The sequence below is a fragment of the Mesoplodon bidens genome (genome assembly GCF_964165515.1).
Source record: "Mesoplodon bidens genome assembly, chromosome: 10".
Lineage (NCBI taxonomy): Eukaryota > Metazoa > Chordata > Mammalia > Artiodactyla > Ziphiidae > Mesoplodon > Mesoplodon bidens.
This window is the reverse complement of record NC_138172.1, coordinates 76,404,413-76,425,876: the sequence shown is the minus strand read 5'-3', so window position 1 is coordinate 76,425,876 and position 21,464 is coordinate 76,404,413. Positions and strand designations below refer to the sequence as shown.

At 43.0% G+C, this 21,464-nt stretch overlaps 1 protein-coding gene across 6 annotated transcripts in view; it reads right to left on the bottom strand.

The window, feature by feature from the left end:
- Positions 1-21,464, bottom strand: part of RUNX2 (RUNX family transcription factor 2) — a 358,429-nt gene that overhangs the window by 194,889 nt on the left and 142,076 nt on the right. For 4 of the 6 annotated variants that reach the window (XM_081246848.1, XM_081246844.1, XM_081246845.1 and 1 more), the window contains exon 6: positions 2,602-2,775. The exons of the other annotated variants lie outside the window; for them this stretch is intronic. In XM_081246848.1, coding sequence (XP_081102974.1) covers positions 2,602-2,775 — 174 coding nt within the window. The remainder of the gene's footprint in view (positions 1-2,601; positions 2,776-21,464) is intronic. 6 annotated transcript variants of the gene reach the window in all.

Below are 21,464 nucleotides of genomic sequence, written 5' to 3'. Positions count from 1 at the left end.
TATGCGGGGGTTTAAAGAAAGGGCATGTGGCCAACAGTGGGTAGGGGCAGCATGAAGGTGTGTGTAAGTCTGCAAATTTGGAAAGTTTAAGGAAGTTGTAGGGCCCAATACCTTGTGGATGCTTAAAAAAATGAGGAGACTCATCTATGAATCAATTCTACTGATGCCATCATCCCAAAATGCAGAGCTAATACTCTTGTACTATAATTCCAGAAAGTGATATTTTCATTTTTAAGAATACAGCCAGTGAATATTGAAATACTGTTTTTAAAGGATCATGATGGAATTGCACCATGATATTGTATAAGACCAAACATACTGCCTTAGGAGTCAAGAGACCGAATTCTGCTCCGTCACTAACGTGCTGTAAAACTGCAGACAAGGAGCTTAACCTCTGTGAGCCTCCTGATGGGGAGGAGGCTGATGCCTGGAGGTGAGCAGGGTCGGTGGAGATGGCCAGGCTTTTGCTCAGCTCACATGCTCATCCGGCAGCGACGTGCCCCGGGTCTCCTCGGAGCCTCCCTCTCTGCACTCATATGTGGGGTCAGGGGTGCTGCTAAAATGTAGATCCTCTTCACAACATTTACCTAGCTTTCGGTTAATGATATCTAAGGGGGCTTTGGATTCTAAAATGTCCTCTGGGTCCTATTTTCTGGTGTCATCTTTAGGTTTGAGGACAAAGCCTTCAGAAAAGCATCTTCTTAAATGCATCTAGCAGCACACAGGTTCCAAAGGCCATTTTAAAGGCTTTAGCCATTAGCAAAATATAATTAGTAAACAGTTAAGGATTAAAATATAGAAATCACACATTTAAAGAACCCAGGGGTTGCCAAATCATAGAACATATATTTTTCTCATATATATCTTATTAGCCATCATAAGACCCTTACAAATCATATATAAACACTTCTATATATGTATACACATACTTCTATACACATACACACACACACACACACACACACACACAGAATCTAAGGATTACTATAAAGACAAAAGGACAGCTATTATGAACCTTAATCAATGACCTAAAATCCATCACTTTAACAAACTACTGTATATAAAATAAATAACCCATAAGGATGTATTGTATAGCATGGCGAATACAGCCAATATTTTATAATAACTATAAACAGTATAATCAATAAAAATTTTGAATCACTACGTTGTACATCTGAAACTAATATTGTAAAAACTATATGTCAATAAAAAATAAAAAATAAAATAATTCAGTCCATTACTTTAAATGTAGTAGCATGCATAGCGACAAGCTTCAAATTCACAAGTTGGTGTGAATTTCACCCTGGCATTTTCGTCAAGGACCCATTTCTAGTGAACATACTAACCTGACTCCTACATTTCAATAACTGGAGATTTATTTAAACCTAACACATGGCTATTCTTCACAGAGTTCTACGTTTCTTCTCTCATGCAGATATCTGGTTCTCTTCAGTGTTTAGATATTTCATTTTTATAGTTCTATATTATTTTAAAAATACATACTCAGGCATATCCATATATTCAGACTAATACACATAGACCCACAGAAACCTAAGTAAATATCCAAAAAGACATACCTAATAAGGGCAGGACAGAAGGAGAGGTAGGTCATTTCGTTTATAAACAATTATGCTTATAAACCGTTAAAGACACTCAAAACCTAACGGCTACAGACAAAAACCTAACCATTAGAAAAGATCCAAGTTGAGAGTTTATTGCACATTTTGAGTTATTTTCCTTCCCATCTAGTTGCTCTGCCAACAATAGTAACTAGATGACATGTTGAGTTCCTTGCTGCTCTCAGTACTGTGATCTGCAAATTAAAGACCTATGATGATTAACGCACTCTCTTGTCACCATGGCATAAAAGCAAGCAGACTAGTCCTACAGGAAGATCTGCTTTTGCCCAAGTGGGGCAGGAAAAAAAAAAGGGTTGGGAGTCTTAATGCACCAAATGTGAATGATTAGTCTGTAATGCGATGCTGATATTCATTTTTAAGAAGAAAGGTAAAGCAAGCAGCACACTGGAATGCATAAAGAGAAATGTCACATGAAGAACGGGAGCTCAATGTGAATCAGAGGGGACTTCGGTCTGCCCGATGGGCCGCTCCTTGGTCTTGCCTTATAACCACCAATTAAGGCTGCCTGTTAGCCCAGGGCAATTTTCCAGCCAACTTAATGAAACAGTTATACATGTAAGAAACATTAGCCCAGATCTGAGATGGTAATGCTAATTTTCTAATAGTGAGGGTGTGATGTTATCCCCTGCACCACCCGGACACAATATAGAAACTGACAACAAACATTCTCCCAGACAGCATGGTATTACCGTCCCACCAGTGTGCAGACTGACATCGCTACAGAGGACAGCATCAGTAGAAACTTCCCCAAATTTTATCCCAAAGTTAGTGAATACTGGTATTTGGTTTTTATTAAAGAGAAAAAAAAAAGAAGGCCAGTGTCTTCAAGTGTTGATTTCTTTCATCATAAGCCATTTCCCAGCTCCAGAAGCTTTGAAGTGAACGCGTCTCATCTGTCAGGCAGCCCCTCACCCCCAGCCTGCCGGAGTCTGCGAAAGTGAGACCTATGAGTCTGTCTTACCTGTAATCTGACTCTGTCCTTGTGGATTAAAAGGACTTGGTGCAGAGTTCAGGGAGGGCCGTGGGTTCTGAGGCGGGACACCTACTCTCATACTGGGATGAGGAATGCGCCCTAAATCACTGAGGCGGTCAGAGAACAAACTAGGTTTAGAGTCATCAAGCTTCTGTCTGTGCCCTGGAAACAGCAAATCATAAAATAAAAGCATATTAATTAGCTGAACAATTGACCATGCTAAATAGATACGTGAACATACATACTAGGGGTTTAAGCCAAGGAATTGTCAATACTGATCTTTATAATGATGCGTCTATATAATGCCTTCCATTTCAAAGGGCTTTGTAATAAGCATCGTCCGGTGGCAAGCATCCCTGGTTCTGTTCTAGGAATGGAGAGCGGAGGGGCCCAGAGGGTGACTCGGGGCCAAGCATCAGCGGTGAGGCCCAGACACCAGAGCCCAAGAGGGACTCTCTGGGCGCCGCCTCTGGCCTCTCGGGGAGGCTGGGAAAGGTGACTGTGTCCTGGGCTGTGTTTGCTCATTTCATGAAGGAGGAAACCTCCCCTGAAGGTTCAGAATCTGTGCATGGGACACACAGTGGGCCATACTTGGGGCAGAAACAGAGACAAACACATCTGTTAAAGGGACACTTCCATGATGATCATAAGTGACTTTTTCTTTTTTATGTTACCACTGTACCTTATGGAGACTCCTTTCTGAAAAATTAAAACTCAAACCGAGAACCCCTTTAAGAGGAAAACAGAAATACAGGCAAGGAAACTCAAATCCTCGAGAGGAATGTGGATATTTTGTGATACGCCAAAGCCTGAAAGCGTATAATAAACTATGTTAAATCAGAGAGAATGCTATTTTTATTTTAAATTTAGTACTGTGGTTCTGTAAGAGAAACTGAAAAATACCCTTTGGGTTACCATGTGAATGTGAGAATCCACTATTTAAAAAAACAAAAACCAAAACCTCACTTTGTCTCTCTTCTAGTTTATTCAAGTGTAAAATCCACAGAAATTCTAGATATTAAAGAACTATGTAAGTTGAAATATAACCAAGGTACTAAGACTTTTTAAAAATCATCCAATCATTCTTAGCAAAGAACATGGTATTGCCTTGGTGCAGGTATAACTGGAAAACACCTGAATCTTGATGCGACATTAGTTAAGTGTAAATCTGTAGAGTGGGACTATGGTGAACAAGTACAATAATGCCTACTGCCTAAACAGAAATATATTCCACATTCTGTACCAGTGAAGCCCTGGTATGTTGCCCCAACAGTTTAGTAAAATGTTAAGCAACGGAAGCTGATTCAAGGAAGAGCCATTTAAGATGATGACTAGAATAAGAATTTGCAGGAAAAATTAAGGGTATTAGGAGTAGTATCTATAACAGAAGAAAACCCTGAAGGAGGATTATGAAGAGCCTTCAAGAATGGGAAGGTAGATTCTACAAGTAGCAAGAACACCTTATCTCCCACTTAGTACAGGACAAGAGGAATATATCAGGACAGGGTTAAGCTGAACATTAGAATTCCCCAACTATAAGCTGTCTTCCTAAGACAAATTCCTTATTTTACTTGCCCCCAAATGTATTTTCCTGTCTCCTTTTTCATTGCCTACCCAGCCCAAAGAAAATAGACAGGAAGCCAAGGTTTGGTAATAGGAGTGTAGCTGTCTCCCCAGCCAAACATGTTCCAACTAAGGCCCATTAACTGAAATGCACCCACCACCCTATTTCCTGCCAGTGTAAGTCTGGGGCATGTGCTACAAATGAGGGGCTAAGATTGGGAGAAAAATGATCAGGAAAAACTAGGGAAACTCATTGCTTACTGATAGTCGTTTTCCCCACCATTTATGACTTTTTATCCAGATTACACATAGATTTTAGAAATCTAAAGGACCTTTAGGGATTACCCAAAACAGCTCAAAGACCCCAGGAAGTGAGGTGTTCATAGATGAAGTGACCAAGGCCTGCAGAGATAAGACAACTAGCCCATGGGTCTTAGCTATTGACTAGCTCAGCCTGGACCAGGATGCAGCCCGGGTCCTAGGGGACTCAGCCTTCCATACATCATCATGTGGCACCAACCATGCTGGATCCCAGCTTCTCCCTTCCTCTCCCAGCTGCTACGAAGGACTGAAAATATCCAGATCGCCAGAGTGAGGCACCTGAGGACTAAGCCCTGGGAGGTGTCAGGCTGGTTTTCAAGGCAGGCAGAAGCAGCAGCAAGGATTCAGTTACAAAGTTAATAGCTCACCCATTACCCTAAACAAACTTCCATCAGTATACCTCGCTGTGTCTTACAAGGTTCACGATTAGAGAATCATACAGTACTTGTCACACTTAGATCCATGGATTCTGTTCCTCATACACATACCAAAAAAAAATAAAGGATTGCTGTAGTGTTGATACAGCTGTAAACATTAACAAGAAAGCTTATGGAATTGTCCCTGGAAGTTATTTAATAGGCCATATTTTTGGAATGGCAGATTCCCTGAGGGCTGGCGGGGGGTGGGGGGAGGGCTACACGATCTTGCATGGTTCCTTTATATACTGGGGCTTTATGTGGGCCATGGGTCACAAGAAAATTTAATAAGCTTTGCCTCTGCTTTCTACAGCCCTTTCGTTAGGTTTTCCCAGAGACCGTATGAGATGTGAACTCAGTACACAAATGTGTGAGGACACGTTTATTTTCTCTGAGTCCGGTGCTTCGGGGCAGTAATAGGAGGTCGTAGGCAGGAATAAAGGACCTGGAGGAGTACGGATGTGTGCGAGAAATTTAAGAGCAGGTGAAATTTGAAGAGCCTCAATCACCTTTTGGAAATGATCTTCGAAGGCAAGCTACCGAGTATCTACACACACCCTAGAGTAGTTCGGGGAACATCTATCTGCAGCTGCATCTACACAGAAAACATACCCATTTTTCTTCCTAGAACGTCTGCCCCTTCACAGCCACCACCACGACCACAACAAAATTCTTACAGGAGAATGAAGAGCAAAAGCCGAACGGGTTCTTCATCCTTCAACCATGACAAATAACTGCTACCGCTAAACCACATCAGGGTGACACAGGAATGACGGGCTGAAAGAAGACGTACTTAAATCCTCAGCACCCAAGCCGTCCCTTCGGAAACTGGGGACTCGGAAGACAAAGGGCACACGGACTTCAATCAAGGACAGGCTACTCTGCCACGGTACAGGGAGAACCAAACCTCATCCAAAGGGCCAAAGAGTGGATCTTCCAAGCAGGAGGAAGCTATAAAGAATGGAGAACTGCTGTCCCCATGTTGCACAGTCTTGCATATCTAAGACTATGCAAAAGCTCGGTCCTGGATCTCCTTTTTCTAGTTGCACTGCCTGCCTTGATCAGTGGCTCTGCCATCCAAGCTGAATAAAAATATCCTCTACGGAGCTTTGAAAAATATAGATGTCCATCAGCTCAATTGAATTGGGAGCTCTGGAAGAGGGTCCTGGGGAAAGTTATTCTTTAAAAGCTCACGACATAGTCCAACGTGCAGCTGAGGTAGAGAGCCACAGCCCAGGACGATCCCACAACCCCACTCGCTCAAGGCCACCGACTCACGTCCATGCCTCCCCCCATCGCTAGGGTGAGCCCTGACCTCTGCCCTGAGTTCCAGGTTTGTGTGTCCCTCTGCCTACTTGACTTTGACTCTCCCCTGGGACATCTCAAAGGTATCTTAAATTCAGCATATTTAAGACAATTCTTGCTTCTTCTCTCCAAGAAACCCCGTTCCTCCCTAAGAGTCCCCCATCTCGGATGGCACCAGCCACTCAGTCCCTTAAGCCAAAAACCTTAACACTTCCCTTGATTTCCCCTTATCCCTCACTCCCCACATTCAATCCATTAACAGGTTTTGTCATTTCCATCTTGAAAGTCTATCTTGAATCTGTTCAGTTCCACCAGCACAACCCTCACGCAGGACCCCATCATGTCTCTCTGGGCCTCTGCCATTGTCTCCCTTAGTGTCCCATTCCAGGACTTTTCCATTTTCCTGAAATGCTCTCCCCAGGATTCTTTGTACAGCCCACTCCTTCTCATCCCTTAGACCTCAGGGTGAACACCACCTCCTATGAGAGGTGCCTGCCTACTAGACCCAGAATAGGTGCCCTCCCCTCGAGCACACCCTGTTTATTTCTTTGATGGCTGTAACCACAATCTGTAATTATCTCATGCATTGATTTGTCTCCCCTGCAAGACTATGAGTCCAACAAGAATGACTGCTCTGGCATGTTTACAGCTGTAATTCTCACAACCCAGTTCAGTCCCTGCCGTGCAGTAGGTGCTCAATAAATGTTTATACAATAAATGAATGGGGCTTCCCTGGTGGCACAGTGGTTGAGAGTCCGCCTGCCGATGCAGGGGACACGGGTTTGTGCCCCGGTCCGGGAAGATCCCACATGCCACGGAGCAGCTGGGCCTGTGGGCCATGGCTGCTGAGCCTGCACGTCTGGAGCCTGTGCTCCACAACAGGAGAGGCCACAACAGTGAGAGGCCCGTGTACAGCCAAAAAAAAAATAAAAATAAAAAATAAATGAATGAATGTTCTCCTCTTTTAGATAAAAGTCTTGGTTGAGAGAAATTTTTCTGGCCCAGGATATCATATTATAGCACTATCTTTCCCAGAAAAACTCTTCCCTTCTTATTTGGCAGTACTGTGAATCCAGAAGGGAAACCCCTTTTTTAGAGACCAGCCTTTATTGATGTTTCCTAAGAAATTTCCCTGAAGAACGTTCATTTAAGTGAAAGCTTGCTTGCTTGCTTTCTGAGAAAGCTGCATTTGCTCTTACTATAATTCTTAAGCATTGCTGCAAGTCATTTAGAATCATAGAACTGAAAAGAACAAGAGAAATCATTTTGACTCTCAGTTTTAGAGCAGTGTACTTCTTTAATGGAGAGGACTCTGAGTCGCTGAGAGGGGAAATGACTTGCCCAAAGTCACAGTTAGTGGCAGGACGAGAACTCAGGTCTTCTGACTGCTGGTCTGGGACTCTTTTCCCTCCCATTTGCCAACCAGCTTGTTTTAGATTAAAACAGCACATCATCAGTCGTTCAGAAAAAAATCACAGTCAAAAGTGAATTTCAAGTGGAAAAAAAAAGTAGTTTTCAGAACAAATTTCATTCAAAAAGTTAAGTGTGTTTGGCTAAATATGACTTTTGTTGCAACAAATTCAGGGGCACAAGAAGAAAGTGTGATGGAAGGGTCACAGCATTCACACATCCCTAGAGCAAAGACACATGAGCAACGGTTAAGTCACCAACCAATAGTCTAATGGTCCCATTCTTCCCCACCTGGCTCTTTCAGTCCAAGGGCAACTCACCCATGGTGAAAGTTGGTAATGTCGCCTTTAGAACTTCTGCTTAAAAAATCACGCTTCTGAAACTGGTCCACGAAGACTCTGAAACTGTGGTATGTGAACTACGAAAACAAACGTGCCACTCTGATGTAACCCATTTTGCCCATTTTTATAAAAGTCGATTGAGCACTGCTTCACAACTCTGGAGAGGCGGGTGGGCGCCCAGCCAGAACCTCATGCTCTGTGCCCTGTATTCACAGCGGGATGCACTACGCCAATTAGTGAGCCCTCTTGAAGGATGCCCAAGTGCACTTACAGAAGAGTACGCCTTTCACAACAGGCAGGGCGTGTCACAGCCCCTTCGCTCTCACGTGGCACAGAAGGGTCATTTTGCTGGTCACTAGGGCATGATGTTTGACAGTTCCTCTCTTTACAGTGGTATTTTATATTTTATTTTATTTTATTTTATTTTTATTTTATTATTATTATTTTTTTAAGCCAGAAATGGTGGGTCAAGTCCTCTCTGACTTTTCTATTTCATCTCTTGTTTCATGCCTGAGAAAGTTCTTTACTTTTTTTTTTTTTTTAAGAAGATGTTGGGGGTAGGAGTTTATTAATTAATTTATTTATTTTTGCTGTGTTGGGTCTTCGTTTCTGTGCGAGGGCTTTCTCTAGTTGTGGCAAGTGGAGGCCACTCTTCATCGCAGTGCGCAGGCCTCTCACTATAGCGGCCTCTCTTGTTGCGGAGCACAGGCTCCAGACGCGCAGGCTCAGTAGTTGTGGCTCACGGGCCTAGCTGCTCCGTGGCATGTGGGATCCTCCCAGACCAGGGCTCGAACCCGTGTCCCCTGCATTAGCAGGCAGACTCTCAACCACTGCGCCACCAGCGAAGCCCTACAGTAGTATTTTAAATCAGTTTTAAACACTCACTTCTTTTATTAGGTATCAATCTACTTGTATCCTGGGTATCAGGAAGATACAATGTTTAAATAAAATAAAGTTAAAAGGCAGATCTGCAATAAAGCATCAATCAGGAATCAGTATGGCGTCCAAATTCAGGTCAGTTAGTCTAGCTAGTGTGTGCTGGGCGTCTACCATGTGAGTCTCACTAGGCATTTTAAGGAGAATGGGGGAGAAAATATATAAGATAACATCCTTGCCCTCAAGCAGTGCACAGTCTAGTAGGGAAGAGAGGCAAGCAGTTAGGTCTAACTGCAAAGGACTGTGTGAGACAATCACTGAAACACTACAGTTTGGGGATCAAGTGAAAAAATATAAATATGGACTATTTCAAAATATTAAGAAAGAGGTGCTTTTGGTGATTATGTAAGAGTATGCCCTTAGGTTTTAGAACGGGTAACTAGAGGTTAAATGTCCTGATGTCTGGTATTTGCTCTAAAATATTTCAGCAAAATAACAAATGAAGCAAATACAGCAAAATGCTATTAATTGTAAAACAAGGCGATGGGTACCTGGGGTTTTATGAAATATAATCTCTTTTAATGTATGTTTGAAATTGTTCACAATAAAAAAAACTTTAAAAACTAATAAAATGCCATTGGAAGAACAGGGGAACAACTGATGCTGACTAAAAGGGAAGAGGAAACCCTCACCGATGAGATCATTACGTCCTTGAAGGTGGAGGAGGATCCTGATAAGCAGAGAAGGAAGCAGAAAAGCTAGTTGGAGGACAAATGACAGAACCATGATAACAAACGTCCTGTGAGACAAGATGGTGCTGAACATATATGTGATATTAACCTAACCAGAGGCAAACCATCTTCAAATCACTTGACACTTCTCATTTGACAACATTAATTCTTTTCAACGATGCAACACATATGGAAATCTGTCTTTTAAGACAGATCTTTTCATCCCCTGACCAATAAAACAACACTTTGGCAGCCCCTGAGACTCCTGTGCCATGCCGTCAGGCCTACCTGGAGGAGAGGGGGGTCTGAGAAGACATGAGCTAATTTAGCTGCCAGCAAGTCAAGTGACAGAATGAGATCTGGTCCAATACCCCAGGGCTCAAGCCACAGGGTAGAAGCATCTAAGAATATTGTGACAATGACTTAGAGAGTAAAAAGGAAAAGGGGAGAGGACTTGAACCAGAATTACCATTTTTCAGAGTAAATTGGTTATATGCAACAGAGATGCTATTCCACAGCAGTTCTGCGGGGACAAAAATGATGCCTTCAATTCTAATCTCTCTGCCCTGAAAGTGGCACATGAAAGAGTGTTTGCAGGGAGGGATTAGGGAACAGGTTGACTAATTTTTTTTTTTTTTTTTTTTTTGCGGTACGCGGGCCTCTCACTGTTGTGGCCTCTCCCGTTGCGGAGCACAGGCTCCGGACACGCAGGCTCAGCGGCCATGGCTCACGGGCCCAGCCACTCCGTGGCATGTGGGATCTTCCCGGACCGGGGCACAAACCCGTGTCCCCTGCATCGGCAGGCGGACTCTCAACCACTGCGCCACCAGGGAAGCCCAGGTTGACTAATTTTAAAGTCATAACTCAATTCCAAATGAAATTACTTGGAATTTTACCTCTGAGGATGAGCGTTACTACATTCCCACAAAAATGGAAGATGACACAGACTCAAGTGAGTTCTTAGGGAAGCCATGCAAAGTTTGGGTCCAAATACTTCATTGAGGCTCTAGGTTAAATACCTTGATTTTCTGCGTTCCTACATACATGTGAAAATGAAAATACTATCGAGAAAAGTGAAACTCTTATCTGTTTACATTCAGATGACTACATTTCACTGGTGGTTTGCGAAAGTCTAAAAATCGAAGACCTGTACCCTTGTCATGCACCCAATGTTTAGATAAGTTCTTCGCCTCTCCCTGACACAACTCCCCGTGCCACTACAAACAGTCCCAACCAGCTTCTCCTCTAATTTCCCTGTTTCCATTAATATAACTGTTTTCTAGTCTCCCAGGCTCAAAATCCAGCCTAGGTCTTTTCCACTTCCCTTTCCTAGACCCCAGCATCCGGTCAAGCCCATGCCTGTAGTTTCTGCAGGTCTAGCCCATATACAGGGATGAGCCCCTAGCTTCCATTCCCACTAGGACCACTCCTAACCTCTCACTTGTGGTTAAGATGCCAGAGCAGCAGGCTGGCATATATGAAAGGGCACCAACCAGCTGTATGACCACAGGAAGGGTTTAATGGAACTCTCTGAGACCCAGCAAAAACGAAGAGTTAGTTTCCATAATTTCTAAAGTCCTTTCAGTCCCTAAATCCTAACATTAACGTTATGTACCTGTTCAAACTCTTTCAGTCGTCTTACAGTGTCTATCAAATTAAACAGAGCCCCCTGACCCCAGTAAACAAGAACCTGGAAAAGACGGTCTCAATGTACCTTATCACACTTTCTTCCAATGGCTCCAACCACACTGCTCCTGGCCTATGCCCCACTCACACTGGACTCCCCACAGTTCTTCAGAGTCCCCGTGCCTTTGCCCAAGCTGCCTCCTCCACTCAGAACTGCCTCTCCCCAGCACCTCCATTTGGCCAAATCCCTTCCCAGTCTCAACCTGGTCACCACATTTGTTCTGGTCTTTTCTGTCTCTAGGGCCTCGGTGAGCCCTCTGGTTTCTATCACAGCAAACTGAGAGCAGCTACAACTGCTTTTTGTCCACTACATGTGGTTATACTTAAGTGTAGTAGGCATTCAGTAAGCATTAACTTTCTGTGAATTGATATAAAATATTTATATAAAATGTCAAACCCTAATATCTTAGATTCTCCTGGACGTGACTGTGAACCCCCTGAGGATGGGTGTCACGTCCTACATCTAACACGTAACTTTGAGCCTAGGTACAGAGAAGGCACACAACAAATACTTGTTAAATTAGTAAATAAGAACATTGTTACATTTAGAATTATCTCTCCTTTTGTCCAGTAAAAGTCAGAGAGGAGGGGGGAATAAAAAGGCTGGTTATTGGGCAACATTTCCCACAGTTAAATTGATGAGTCTCTAATCTTTGCTGGGAAAGGCTGCTGAGTCATCCTTTTTCCTAAGACTATGCTGTCTGGTTCAGGTCAAAAACTATTTCGGGACTAGAATAATGAAATGGACTAAGAAACTGTCTTCATGTTTAAGGAAGGCCTGGAGCCCCTCCGAGCCACTGGAAATTAGCAGCCGTGGAATATGATGTGTGCATGGGGCCCCAGAGCTCACACAGGACGGCCCGTGAGACAAGACAGCCCTAGACCACTGTTAGTGTGTGGCTTCAGACAGAGGACCACAGATCATAAACAAATCCCCTTCCAGGAGATTCTTCTCTGATGGCATTTCAAAAATGAACTAACAGATCTTCCCTCTAAGGGCCTTCTTAATATATAAACCAATTTCTAAAGGAAAAAAAAATGATAATCACTACCACATATCTTCAAGAGCTCTCTTTCGAGCCCTTGAACAGTCAGGCATGTAGAATTCAGAGTTTGTCAGGAAAGAAGAGAAGAAGAACAATTTCACCCAAGAGAGGTCTGAAGCCTTCCAAGTCTCTTGGGTAAAAACATAATTATGGGAAGAAAAACATAATCTACTCAAGAGACATAATTACATAGTTAAGCCATAGACTCCATAGAAATATTCTAGGAACTCCAGTTCATAGAAAAAAATGTTAAAAGCTTGAATTTGCTTTCTTTTAATAATAAGAGGCGCCAGTTTAGATCAGTGAGTAAAAAGTTCACTCTCCCAAACTCGTATGGAGTCATTTTTTAAATATAATTAGATGCATGAGAGAGATCATTGAAGGACAGCCTCTTTCAAAATGTAGGCTTCTAAAGGTTAAAGAATTCAAGATCTTTTGATAAATACACAAATGAAAGAATTGTGAGATATTAATTCGCATGTATATAAATGCAAGTTACTCTACAACTTTTAGATTTTAGGCTGTGGCAGATCCCGACAATCAAAGAATAAGTATCTGGAAGAAAGGACCGTCGCTCAACAGGGAATAACCCCTGAAAAACATATGCTTAGAGTACAATCCTTTTTCTTGAAATAATGGAGTCAAGCAACCTGAAATATCTAAAGAAAGAGAAATTCATGGGAGGTAAGGAGAAAAAAAGATTTTTAAAATGTAAAGAAAGACCAGATGAAAGCGTAATGGAAATACACAGGAGGAGATGTAATATTTTTGCAGGCGGTGGAAAAAGAACTAAACCGGGAACCTGGCTGACTTCAGCTCAGCCCCTCTCCTCTGTCCTAATACGTCTCTAATCTACTCTGCCTCTTTACCTCTAAATTCTCTGGCACTTTCTTCCTAGTTCCGATCCTGCTACCCTTGACTTTGCCTGCCTGCTGTTTCCAAGGGATGCTTCTTTCCAGCTTTACTCGCATTCAAAATAAGATTATATGAATTCGAATTTTTCAGAGCTGGAAGAGAATGTGGATTTCACCAGACCATGTTTTATTTTAGAAAAGGAATTGATGCCCACAAAACCCCTGTGACTTGTTTGAAGTCACGGAAGTAGGCAGTGACACTGGACACCAGCCCCTGACCAGCTTCTTCTGTCCTCTTTTTCATATGCCAGGCTGCCATACAAGGAAAGAAGGAAAAAAAGGCTAAGAAAAAGAGACCTAAAAAGAACAAACTAAGAAAAAGCCGAGAAGCTTAATTCAGAGATTTTGTTACATTATACCCAGTCTTACTGACTCAGTTTTATCACAACACATCTTGTTCTACTAATTACAACCCAACATCCACAACTGTCCTGGGCCATCAGAATCCGCATCTCTCCCTTCAGTTTCTGGGAAATGAACAAAAGATCTCTTTCTCTATGTCTACACTTCACTCACGAAACTTAGTAAAACTCGAGTGTGTTAGTTCTGAAAACATTTCCTTTGCCTTCTTTGACTATAATATATTCATACACACCACAGTTTTGTGTTACTGGCCTTTACAGAGACCCCACTGAGAGACGTAAAGATTTTTTTTCTTAACGGTGACGTTTTAGGCAATGGAAATGGTAGTTTCCATAGTTGAACAAAAAGCATCACTGTTTATTTGCCAATAATCCAGCTAAACATGGATGGCATTATTCTTCAAAGAGTCTAGTGACAACTAGCCTACAGACTGTCACGCAATTCCTGGATCCTGGCTGAGTTTCCTTAGCATGCGATCTTCTCTGTTTCTCTTTCATTATTACGGTTTGGGGCATGTGCTGTGTGACTCTGTGTGTGTTTCGAGCAAAGAAAAAAAAAGCACTACATCGAAGCAATTAAAAAGTGCAAAGAGCTCCTCTCTTGACATTTGCTGCTACAGCCGAGGAACATCATTTTCAATTTTCCCCTTTCTGTAACAGGAAGAAAATGTTAAAAAGTAATAACCGAGGAAAAAGTCAGCCAGCTCCCGCAGCCTGGTCTTGCTGTGCTGAATGGCAGTGAAGATCATAGAAGAAGAAAAAAGAAAAAGACAGGGGAGAAAAAAGAGGGGGAGGGGGAGAATTTCTTGCTTAAACTGGACCTAGTCCAGCTGGCAAGAAGAGGTGGTTTTCTTAACGCTTGCAAAACCTGATTACTTTTTTAAAGGAATGAAGAAGAAGGAGAGGTAAACACAGCCATTAAGACAGATTTAAGGTACTTAGCTTTAATCTGGTCTAAGGCCTCTCCAATTGTCTGCCGCTCTGCAATTCTCTGCTCGCTAGACAGGAATAGGGGGTATGTCAGTGTCTTCCGAGCGGCCAGTGCTGTCAGCTGAGCTCTGTGGTTACCCTCTCAGGTCAGGCATGGAAGGAACAGCGGCTTAAGCAATAATGGATGGATGTCTGTTATGTGCTGTGTCTGTCAGAAGTCTGTTCTACTACATTAAAGGACTATTGTGTTTATATCTCCACAACAGGTCTCAAACAGACTGTTTAAACATGCTTAAACAGGAGATGTCTTTGAAATAACCCCCCTAATAAAAGTCAGATGGGTAAGGAACTGAAAAATGCCATCAACAACATTAAAAAAATAACAACCTCATTTCTCTCTAAACTGCAAGGGAAACATGATATAAACTCCAAAATAAAACAGTTTACAAGTTAAACTCAGAAAAATTCCCTCGTGGATCAGCAGCCTTTTCCAATGGAAGAGCGCTTATCCACCCATCCATACACCCTTCCTAAACGCTGTTGCACAATGTACTAGAGTCTTGATAGACAGATAATTGCTTTGTTCAGCCATGTGTAATGAAGGGAGTCTATTGTGTTAATCCCGGTACTCTTATCTTCTGCGAACTCTGAATAAAGAACTGAAAACTCTACCCTCTTCATTCCAAAACAACCAGAGTTTACTCACTTTCAGATCTGCTAAAGTGTTCTTACATTCCACTCTTGTCACTAAAGGTGCCAAGTATTCTGAGTAGGATCAAGTTATTGTTATATAAAAGGGAATCTAAAGTGGTGTTAAATGGAGTTAGAAGATAGCAAGTTTTACCTTTTTTTTTTTTCAAGGCACAACAGACTAGAAAAGTGCATTCTTGTCAAACCCAAGGAAGTGGGTTGGCGGCCATTTTTTCAGAGCTCATCATCAGCACCCCCTCAATGAAAGAACATGATAGAGACACCAGCTCAATATATTTTTTTTTTTTTGCGGTACGCGGGCCTCTCACTGTTGTGGCCTCTCCGGCTGCGGAGCACGGGCTCCGGACACACAGGCTCAACGGCCACGGCTCACGGGCCTAGCCGCTCTGCGGCATGTGGGAACTTCCCGGACCGGGGCACAAACCCATGTCCCCTGCATCGGCAGGCGGACTCTCAAACACTGTGCCACCAGGGAAGCCCAATATTTTTTTAAATATTAAAAAAAAAGAACCTTCAGGTGATTAAAATTAAACCTTTTTTTCCAAAAGCAGATGTAAAGTTTTAAAGATTTTTGTCTGCTGGCTTCGTGCTGAATTATCTAATCAGTAATGACAGTTGAAGATTTTTCTTTTGTCTGCATAAAATGTATAAAGTATTGGCTTTTCCACATACACGTGTATATGGTTATAAATTTACATTATCTCTATTACATGTATACATATATATGCACAGAGAGCGAGAGCCCAGTGGAAGGGACAGAGATACCACCAATGTCAGTTCCATGTCTCTTTCCAGGTAACTGGGATGTTGTCCTCTTGAGGCCCAACATGCTATATACTCTACTTACACCAGGACACCACAACCCTTCTGACTACTGAACACACCATCAGCCTAATTAGATGCCTTGGTTTTGTTTCAAAATGGCACATGCTTAAGAATCCAGGAGGTCCACTGGAAAAGAAGGAATATGGTCTGGAAAGTGGGGTAACCAATGAAACAACATCCTCATTTTATTCCTACCCTTCTAGGTTCTATCACTTTCATGGACCTTAATGGTCACAGAAATGATATCCTTTCTGCTCCAAAGGTAGGCTCTTCCCAAGAATTCACTGGCCTAATGGCTCAAGAAGTCCTACTAAAAACCCATGAGATTCAACCATAAAACTCTGTCCAATAGAAATGACGATTGCCCAACATGTAGTAAGAAAGATAACACATGACTAATCGTCAGGAGATTTGGGTTCTGCCACTAATAGTAGCTTGTGAACTTGTCGGGTACAGAATTTTCTCATCTGTAAGATAACAAACTACCTAACTTACAATTCTAAGAATCAGTGATGCCATGGATGCCTCACCTGTCACCATGGGTTACACACACACACACGCACACACACACAATTAGTGAACTTAATGGAATAGTTAAAATACCAAACCACCGTCTGACTAAAAGCAGAATCCCATATCTAAATCTGGGCCTGACTTTACAAGGATCAGAAAATCTGGAGTCTGTTCCTGGCTTTGCCACCAACTTGGTTGTGGAGCTACAGGCAAATAATCTATCATCTCTATGACTCAATTTCCTCCTATGACTCAACTTCCTCATCTGTCAAATGAGGATCAAAGTATTTGCATCACAGGGACATCATCAGGATGAAATGTAACAGAGGTGAAAATGTCCTACACGGAGGAAACCACGATGCAAATAGAATATTCGTTTCTCAATTAAAATTTCCTAAGCACTTATTATGTACCATGAACTATGCTACACCAGTGGGCCCAGCATATACTTGGGGAGGCATCGTATAAACAAATAATGACAGCAATGCGACAGATAGCATAACTGAGGTCTGAATAGGCAAAGGGGAACCAAAGAATAAATGCTTAACTTCCAAGAGCGGACAGGAAGGGCTCACAGAGGAGATGGCATTTAAGTAAACTTAAAGGATGAGTAGAATTCAGTCAAGCAAATGCAGAAGAAAAAGACATTCCAAGCAGAAGGAACAGCAGGTGCAAAGACAGAGAGGTTAAAAAAGCATAGAGGGAACAATTTGGCGCGGCTGGGGGTGTGGGAGGGAGGGGATCGGGCAGGTCAGATACTGAAAGGCCTTGTCCACAATGTCACAGCATCAGAACTTCACCTTGTGAATAACAGGGGATCACTGAGATATTGTAGGCAAGGGTGTGCCATGGGCTGATTTATAGTTTCAGAGGACCACTTTGCTTAAAGGGGAAAACAGATCTAAAAAGCAGTGCATTTGAGGCATGAAACCAGTTAGGGGATTATTTTTATATTATAGACCAAGAGACAAACACTGAGAGTGTGAACTCAGCTACAGCCAGGCTAATGGGTATGCAGGAAAGCATTTCAGACACAGAACAGAGACAGACAGGGCAGTAGAACAAGAAGATGTAAGAGGTAAGGTGGAGGGCTTCCCTGGTGGCGCAGTGGTTGAGAGTCCGCCTGCCGATGCAAGGGACGCGGGTTCGTGCCCCGGTCTGGGAAGATCCCACATGCCGCGGAGTGGCTGGGCCCGTGAGCCATGACCGCTGAGCCTGCGCGTCCGGAGCCTGTGCTCCGCAGCGGGAGAGGCCACAACAGTGAGAGGCCTGCGTACCGCAAAAAAAAGAAAAACGAAGATGTAAGGTGGAGAGGATGAGTCTCTGGTTTTTGGTTTGGTCCAATAGGTGACTGTGGGGCGTTCAAAACTGGCGAAACTAGAGGGGGTTCCTATTTGGGTGGAGAAGTTTGGTTAAAGTGAAGGTGGGAGGATCCCGAATCTTGTAGGGGACATCAGTTGGAAGTACCTATGGGACATACTCAGGTGGAGATGCCCTGGAAGCAAAGCAGAATTAAGAGTCTGAGATTCCGAAGAGGACGGAGATGCATTTTCAGTGGTCACAGGAACGTGAAGCCATCGGTGTAAATGACTCGGTCCCTCGGGGAATGGATATAGAGAATGAGTGGAGGAGAGTATCTTAGAAGGAGTCTAAAAAGCACAAACACTTAAGGGGTCGGCAAGCAAGAGGAGCCAGAAGAGATGGAGGAAGAGGAGGAGGAGGGGCCCGTGGTGCCATGGAAACCAAGGAGCAGGTAGCCCTCCTCCTGAAAGGACACAGACCAGGAACCACCGCCCCACTGCTACCTCAGGGGCCCGAGGAAGCCTGAGAGAAAGCATCCTCTCCTTCTCCTCCGGGACCAAGGGCACAAAGTTAATTCAGCCACAATGTGAAAAAGATAACTCTCCTCCACTCCCTCTGTACCCATTCCCCAAGTGACCTCATCCACATCTATGGCTTCAAATGCATCTCCAGCCTCTCCTGAACCTGAGACTCACATTTCTAGTTGCCTCTGGGCATCTTTTTAATAAGAATACCTTCACCAGTGACTGCAGGTGTGCCTAGGGTCTTCTGAGTTCAACCTTGGTCATGTGATTTTAAAGGAATATTTTAAAGCCTCCCAACTGCAAAGTGATCAGCCCTCTTTGGGCCAAGTCACAAGTCAGACTGTGACTCTGTACCTGTCACTGGCACAGGTCAGAGGGTAACTAAAGTGTGTTCTGGTCTACATATTACAGTGGGAACACCTAAACCAGTGTCCAAGAGGAGGGGAAGCAAAAGAAAACATGAGGCGACAGCAAAAATCTCTAAAACTAACCATCTTCCGCAGTGTAACTTTGGAAAAAAATCCTCCAGAATCCTGTGTAGCAGTATGTGTGACCACTTCTTAGCCTGCCATTCGCACTCCAATAAGCTTAAGAGAAATACAGAAACAAAATCAAATAAACCCAATCCCTCTTCTGCACCCTCCCCCTTTCTACAGTCTCACTCCCAGTGTCAATCAGAAAGTAACCAACCCTGAAGAATGTATATGGGGATGGAAGGAAAGAATCCATCTGCTATGGATGGAGACGTGGCAGGGGTCCAATGCAAATAGCAGGAGTGATAGTATTTAGAGAACTGCAAACTTAACTAATAAACACATATCAAAGGACTTTGAAAAGAAAGTCTGAGCCACCAAGTTGGCCTGAAGATCTTTAGACCTTTTCCTCTCCCCTCCATGAATGCTGAAGTCCAGAGGTTGCTAAAGTCCAGACCAATTTACAATTTCCCTTGAAAGAACGTGATTATCACCTCTACTGATTCTGCAAGGGGCTTTTTTTTTTTTTTGTCTTCCTGTTAATTCAAAATGAGGTCCTAGGCTGGTCAATCATTTTAGGTACCAGGTCACAGCATAAATTTGTATTCCTTAATACTAATCTGAAAAAACAAATTACAGTCTGTGTTTTAAAAGTTAATTCAGGGCCTCCCTGGTGGCGCAGTGGTTGAGAGTCTGCCTGCCGATGCAGGGGACACGGGTTCGTGCCCCGGTCCTGGAGGATCCCACATGCTGCGGAGCGGCTGGGCCCGTGAGCCATGGCCGCTGAGCCTGCGCGTCCAGAGCCTGTGCTCCGCAACGGGAGAGGCCACAGCAGTGAGAGGCCCGCGTACCGCAAAAAAAAAAAAAAAAAAAAAAAGAATTTCTGCCAGTAAGTTTAACTGCTGACATTCGAGATCCAGCTCACGGGCCTTCACATCCATAAAACCTTCCCTCCACCCCCCAAATTGAAGTAAAGCTGCTCCTGAACTTCCCTGTCGCTTCCACTGCCACTACCTTATGCCCCTTCTCTTTTCCTGTCACTTTATGTTACACAGGCACAGGCATGAATACCCATGCTTTCTCCCCTTATCTGAGCTGCCTTCCGGGCAATCTCTACGACTAAGTCATCTCTGCATCCCCACAGCCCTCTTTAAAGTACATATAGGTACCCAACAAGTGTCTGTTGAATAAATAAATGGGCCAGTGACTGACAGAATCTATATGCTAACAACCATTCTCTCTAGTAAAAAGTAGTTCTCATTACACAAACACCGAAGGCAACAGGAAAGCCTCGTAACCATACCTATCTTGCCTTCTTTTTCTAGGATGAGAAATGAAAAGTTGGACTTAGTATCTATGAAGAGCTCCCTGGGAGTCTGACACTTAAGGAGACACTCTAACTTCCTAGTATTTCCAACAGCCAGACGAAGCTCTACAGATTCTGATCATATTTCAGGCTTATTAACAGAAATGAACAAATATCAACTTATATTCCTTCTACAGCAAACACTAGACAGGAAGACTATCCCCCCCAAAAATATGAAATGCACAATGATTCATCACAAGGTACACATTGTATTGTGTCCTTAAATACTTAAATACATATACATGCAGAATATGAAAATATTGTATCCTTTAATATATTTACTAAACCTAATTCTCCCTCAGATATTCCCTTAGCCATTATACAAACTGTACTCTTATTCACTTTACCCTTCCCTCTAAGATAGCTATATCTAGGGCACGCCAGTACTGTGACAAGTAGTTCAGAGGAAAATTTTACAGCCACTGATGCTGGACAAGGGGAAAAAATAGCAAAGCAACTGAATCTGCATTAAGGGTTTGGGCAGACAGAATATAATTATCCTGACCTTAAGATGTGCTTTCGGTGTTGACAAATCACATGTTTCACTGGATTAAGGGCAATTTTTCTTTGCTTTTAAGAAGAAAATCGCTTGGCCCAGATAATAATTCAAAGTGTGTATACCTGAGATGGCTGGACCACTGCAACTCCGCCAGCTCCATCCCAAGACCTTATACCTGTTGCCCGAGGTGGCATTTGTGAAAAAGGCAAGAGAACGAACATCTGACTTTCACAACTAAGCAGGAGGCAGAAAACGTTCTCAGACATATGTGACTCCTTTCAAGAACTCCTGACTCAAAATTTTAGAGGGAAGTGGCCCTGTAATAACATCTCTTCTGAGAATAGTGCCATATGGTTTTAACAGAGGTTTATTTCCTGAACCCAAAGAGGGCTGCTGATTCTCAATCCAAGGAAAATAATTATGCAGACAATTTCACTCTATTACTCTCAGTGAAACCCATTCTGTGTGGTCCACACATGCCTGCTGACACCTTCAAAGAGACATTAAGCCATTTTTATGTACCGTACCCTTAATGGGTAGAATGCAAGGGAAATTTCCCTTTAGATTAGCACCTGTCGCCATGCATAAGGGTCCCACACTTTGACACTCACATGTTAATGCTCTGAGCAGGTCAGGAAAGAGGAGGGAGATGAACAGAGCTTGCAAGTAACAACTAATTATCAGTCAGATAGTAGGGCAAACACACACACACACACACACACACACACACACACACA